Source organism: Lepisma saccharinum, chromosome 23, assembly GCF_977018435.1.
Source record: "Lepisma saccharinum chromosome 23, izLepSacc3.1, whole genome shotgun sequence".
In the NCBI taxonomy this organism is placed as follows: domain Eukaryota; kingdom Metazoa; phylum Arthropoda; class Insecta; order Zygentoma; family Lepismatidae; genus Lepisma; species Lepisma saccharinum.
This window is the reverse complement of record NC_139251.1, coordinates 25,534,038-25,540,228: the sequence shown is the minus strand read 5'-3', so window position 1 is coordinate 25,540,228 and position 6,191 is coordinate 25,534,038. Positions and strand designations below refer to the sequence as shown.

The 6,191-nt window shown below is 39.6% G+C and overlaps 1 protein-coding gene across 1 annotated transcript; it reads left to right on the top strand.

Moving 5' to 3' along the window:
• Positions 1–518: 518 nt before the first annotated feature.
• LOC146005190 (lysozyme c-1-like) lies at positions 519–4,935 on the top strand. Its single transcript, XM_083144229.1, has 2 exons — positions 519–608; positions 4,398–4,935. Exon 2 carries the CDS (start codon positions 4,413–4,415, stop codon positions 4,839–4,841), a length of 429 nt encoding a protein of 142 aa, XP_083000355.1. The 5' UTR covers positions 519–608; positions 4,398–4,412; the 3' UTR covers positions 4,842–4,935.
• The last annotated feature ends 1,256 nt before the right edge of the window (positions 4,936–6,191 follow it).

Genomic DNA, 6,191 nt, shown 5'->3' with positions numbered 1-6,191 from the left:
TAATTATAAATTTAAATATATCTAACGTATTTATAGTTTGTTGTATTTTATGAATATAGTAGTTACAATCGGTAAGCATAGTGATAGGACATTGTAAGTTATAATTTCAGTACATTTTACAATTAACAATTGTCCAGCACCCTAGTTTCTATTTGGTTAAGTCGAAGGTGTACCAGCATAAACTGTTCTAAATTATACAGTTACATGGGAAGAGTATGAACCCCAAGAAGAATGTAGTGCTGTCGTATTTTTTTTTTACGCAAAGTCATATAATCATCGGGGTAAAACCCGACATCCCTCCCTTATGTACTCCTTTAGTTCAAATCCGCGCGCGTGTATGCACAATCGTCTGTTATTTGCTCGAAAGAAAGGTTAACCAAAGTTTAGACAATTCATTCCCAAAAACTTCCTTATTACGATTACAGATGGCACCTCTGTACATAAATGGAAAAAATATGACAGTAATTAATTCCAAGAGTGACAAAGAAATATTCATTTGTGTACAAAGAGAGGATGTTAATATTAGTGTCGTTTTCCTCATATCTGCAAAGAGTATAAAAGAGACTACGTAATGTAATATTTGACATTGGAGAAGCACAATCTTGTAGGTAAGATATAGCTCTTTTTCCTTCTGTCTACCATTACGCCTAGAAAACACGTAATGAATGGAATACATAGTATGGGCCTACTGCATTATAATAATTAATCAGGAGATGTTTTCGCAGACATAATTACAGTAATGTTTGATATGAATTTAAAATTTACTGAAACAATTTTCTTGTATTTCTGAAACACACCATTGGCCTATGCTATATCGTAGGAATGAAGATTTTTTTTTTCCAATTGATGAGGATGCTATTTCTCATCAAATTTATCTACGATATGAGGTTCTAAATAAATATATCTGAAGTATAGATTGAAAATTGACTATTTGAGGTCTACACACTGTCTTGCAAATAAATAAATAAATGTGTGGAAATCTTTCACCATCACTTTCGGATCAAAATCAAATAACTTTTAACTTATATTGCATTAGACCTGGTGGATCTTTTGCAATCTATGCCAATTTTGCGCCTATTCAGCACACATTTCGTCGGTCGGATGGCATAACGAGGTATCTCAGTTTTTTACTGTGCAACGTCATCAATGGTAGGTATGAGGTATCTCAGTTTTTTACTGTGCAACGTCATCAATGGTAGGTCATGGTTGGCTACGCGTTATCGGCAGCACAGTTGCAGTTTGAGTAGTAATCCTGGTATGTTCGTGTCTGTGGATAAACGATAAATTGTAATGAATTCATTCGTGTGACTACACTAACCTAACCAGGTTTTTTTTCCTCTGCGTTTTAGATTGGGGCCGTATAGGCCTACATACAAAATATTTCGTAAATTACCAATTTTAACCTTCGGTTTCTAAGTTCTCGAGACAGAAAATCAGGGGTCGTTTTAAGGGGAATTTGACTTCACTACTTTGGTTTTCTCAAGTCTTTACTGCTTTCATTTCAAAATGTTCATTTTCTCAAAATTTCTGGAGGGGCCCCACGCGCCCTCTCTGCGCGACTGTGATGCACATACCTTGTTCAGTAGTGTAGTCGTAGAAAGTGGTACACCGGGACACTCTACAAACTGCATCAGAAAGACATAACTACTACTTGTACCGTGCAAATTGTCCATGATTATATTCATTAATGTTTCTCTTACATCCTGTGTTTTTAAGCTATGGATTTTTATGTATGCTGGTGCAGAAGTTGTCAACAGCTTGTTTTGAGTTTTCTTTTAATTCTTGAAGCTCTTATTGGATCAAATATAGTGTACGAACATGGTGATGGACATTTTGCACGGTGATACTCATGGATCCCACTGTACTTTAAGCTACACTTTTGTAGCTTTTACAGTTAACATGATGTTTATTATTATCGCCGTATATAAGTACTGAAGTTACACACAGTTACCGTAAGATGTTGACTAGTAAATGCCTTGGCTGTTTTTAAATCTCCAGGAAGATGAAAAATCGTTGAATAGCCCCAGGGCGTCCCCCAACAGTTGCGCTTATTTCTAATTATATAAGCGTGGGTCTTTATTTTAAAATAATTGAATTTGTGTAGACAAAAAGTATTGCTTCATAACATAAATAAGTATATTGCAAAATGATGCAGCTATTTAAACTAATAGATTACTGTTATTTTGAAATCATTATGTAGGCATTAAATAAATACATATCAACAATAAATGCATTCTTTAGCAGTACACTTCTAAGGTGTTTAAAAAATAACGCTATTATTTTTCCTCGCTAAGGTTGTAAATATAGGGTTTTCCAATAAGAACGATATGATATTACAATGAAATAAAATTAGAACTATTTCAGATACAACCAAACCTTTTATATTATTTTGAAGCATATTTATTACATTATGTTTTGAATAACACATCATTTAAGTGTCCACCTCGACTTCGTGCATACGAGTGAATTCGATGAACCCAATTTTCGATGACTTTGTGCAATAACTCGGGCCTAATGTCACGAATGCAGCGTTCGATGTTCAATCTTAATGCATCAAGGGTCTGCTTGCATATACTATAGATTTCAAATAACCTCACAAGAAGTACTCTAAAGGTGTTAAATCACAACACAACTTCTTGGAGGCATTTCTTGAAATTATCCTTTCACCAAACTGTTCTTGCAATACGTCGATAGTGGCATTAGCAGTGTGACATGTGGCACCGTCTTGTTGGTGCTACATGTCCTTCAAATCAATTTCATCTAAATTTGGCCATAATAAATCTGTTAACATCAATCGGTACCGCTCACCAGTCACTGTAACTGCATCTCCTACCTCATTTTGGAAAAAAAAAATGGTCCGACGATGCCACCATGCCATAAACCATACCAGTGACCTTTTGCGGATGCAAGGGCTTCTCGTGAATGTCTTGTGGATTGTTTTCACACCAAAAACACAATTTTGTTTGTTAACATATCCACTTAACCAGAAATGAGCTTCATCTGAGAAGATAATTTTTTGCCCAAAATTATGATCCGTTTCAAGTTTCAAAAGAACGTCTATTTTCATAATTTTTTTTGATAATAACAAAACATTTGAAGCGTGTATTTAGCCATGATGAATTGTCACAGTATACTAAACACAAATGACAACTAGTGACAGTTATAACATTTGAAGCATAGTTGCCAGTTCATTTCAAAATCATAGCATTCTTATTGGAAAACCCTTTATATAACATGGTCATGCTATTTTTATCGAGGGCTGGTGGAAATATAGTGGGTGCGAAGTTAGAAATATGGGGGGAGTCGCCAAAAATCCCCCTCGCCCGGTGAACATTTTGTCTTGAGCCGCCCTTGAATAGCTAATACAAATGAAAGAACACTCCTTGTCAAAGGGTTTAAGAGTAAACGTAGAGCCAAAATGACCAAAATTTGTGCCTTTCTGAAAAGTTGTAGAGGATAATTACCCTGTTCCAGCTAACTGTAGAGCAGGGCCGCGCATAGCGGTAGAGGAGGAGGAAAATCGAGTGGTGAAAGCGAAACGTTACCAACCGTATGGTCATTACCGTACATGTATAGAAATTTCATGGCATGTACGGGCGTACGGTCCAGACATTAGTCCTTAAGCTAAATGTACGGCTTGTCAAAATTTGCACTTGCTTTTTTATCCCTAAGAAATTCTTAAACCAAGCGTACGGACCTGGAGACAAAGATACGGTCCGTTTACCATGTGCGTACGCAGTTATCTGTTTCAAAAGTTTGCAACGCTGACAGAGCAAAGCAGGGAAATCGAGTGACTCCAGTCGCCCATTACGCAATAACGTTCCTCTCACTGTTCATTGGTGGAGCCGTCTCGCGTCACTACTTGCGCAGAGAATTGTTCCCGTTTGCCTGGTCTACAGTTAACTGGTACGGGGTATATGTGTGTGTCGGTGGAACTATACCCTATATCGGTTATCTCTTGAGCAAGCGGACGAAAACAAGTCTCTGCGCAAGTAATGACGCGAGGCACCAATGAACACATGAGAGAGAACGGGATTGCTTGGAGGGGGGACGCGACAGCTGTTACCAGCCTTCGATTGATTGAATGAATTGTTGTTTTAAGTCCACTTTATGCACAGAAAGGCTAATTGGGACTGAACCCACAGGTTAAAGTGGGATCCGATCCACTATGTGCCTCCACCGAGTATCGAACCCGGGACCCCATGATTACAAGGCGACGACGCTACCACAGCGCCATCGGGGAGGCACACCAGCTTTCGAGCAGAGTGTACTGCTTCGCTCTGCTCACTCGATCCCCCCACCTTTCTCTGCTGCTCCATAGATTACAAGGATAGAGTGTAAGCAGGGCTTGAATATATCGTCAATGCAACAATGATAGACGCCAATTTATCTTCCAGAAAGCAGTCTGAACCATGGCACCGTCCACTCTCATCCTGGCTTCCGTCCTCTTGGTCTCGTGCTCGATGCTAGCGGACGGCAAACGCTTCTCCAGGTGTTCCCTGGCCAAGGAACTCGTGAGCAAGCACAGGATCTCACGCGGGGAGGTGTCCAAGTGGGTGTGCATCGCCGAGCACGAATCCTCCTTCCTCACCAGCGCCAAGAACACCAGGAACCCCGACAAGAGCGTCGACTACGGAATCTTCCAGATCAACAGCCGCTGGTGGTGTTCTCCCGGTGGGAACGGATGCAACGTCTCATGCAAGAAGCTCCTGGACAACAACATCAGCGACGATGTTCGGTGTGCTAAGACAATCAAGCAGAGGCAAGGCTTCGGCGCCTGGGTTGCCTATAGGCGTTTCTGTACAGGCAACACCAACTCCTACATACGTGGATGCTTCTGATCTACCATTGTTCTGCAGCAAAGAAGTGAAGTTTTTCTTCAAGATCCACACTATTCAATGTACCCAATGTCAGATCGACAATAAAATATCCTATTCGTAATCGCTTTTATATTTGGTTACCCTACCCAAATTATACAGGGGCTATAGGAGTTAACCTTTTCTGAGGACATCCAAATGTCAACCTCTCTAAGGTCCCGGGTTCGAATCCCGATCTTTGCATGAGTGTTCTTTGTGAATGTCCCCAAATTTTTCAGTTCGCCTGAAGAAATCATAAAAAAATAAAATTTAAGAGCAGCAATAGTCTTCAAAATTTTCCTGAAATTTTGGTATTTTTCGTAGAATATCCCATTTTGCTTAAAATTCGGTCCGAATTTCCCTGGAAATAAGGAAATTTTTCTTCATGTGGCAACACTGGACTCACAGCCAGTATAGTCCTCTGTAGGATTTAAACTGGGAGTGTTCCAGCAGACTACCAGATTAACGTCGCTGGGTATTTAACCTTTTCCATCAAATTATGACATCTTTTATTGCGCTTGAAAAGTTTATATTAACGAAATATTTTGTCAATGTTGCTCAGGGCTTTTTACATAGCAGAAAGGAGCCTTTGAATTTATGTATTATGGACCCTGTTCGTAACGCACTACAGTCTTCCTATAGGATAAATAAATATCAGTGGCAGTGACGTATGTTGCTATCTCACCATATCGTAGTGTCGAATAGACAAGTTTGAGTTGCAGTTTTAAGTCCACTTTGTGCACAGTAAGGCTAATCGGGACTGGATCTACAGTTTAAAGTGGGATCCGAACCAATATGTGCCTCCACCGGGTATCGAACCTGAGACCCCTTCATTACAAGGCGGCGACGGTCGAAAAGACAAAAATGTCTGAAACTCAGAGCCTAAAGTACAGGAGAAATATTTATTAGAAATTGCGAAACGAAAACCTATTGATTTCGGTATGAAGATGATGACGAATCTGGATTTGGCAACCTGATTTCTTTAGAGTTGGCAACCTGATTTCTTTAGAGATGGCAACCTGATATCTTATGAGCTGGCAACTTGATTTCTTTAGAGTTGGCAACCTGATATCTTATGAGCTGGCAACTTGATTTTAAGGAGTTGGCAACCTGATTTCTTTAGAGTTGGCAACCTGATTTCTTTAGAGTTGACAATCTGATTTCTTTACAGTTGGCAACCTGATTTCTTTACAGTTGGCAACCTGATTTGTTAGGAGTCGAACCGAAGCGACACGACAAACTGCACATGTTGATTGTTATAGACTGAGAAGGCCCGCGTCACTTGTCGCCTGCCACTTTGGTTGAAAGCCTCCTTAAACGTATACACATTACGAT

Coding starts and splice junctions, on each gene's coding strand:
- LOC146005190 (XM_083144229.1), top strand. CDS start 4,413: ATGGCACCGTCCACTCTCATCCTGGCTTCCGTCCTCTTGGTCTCGTGC.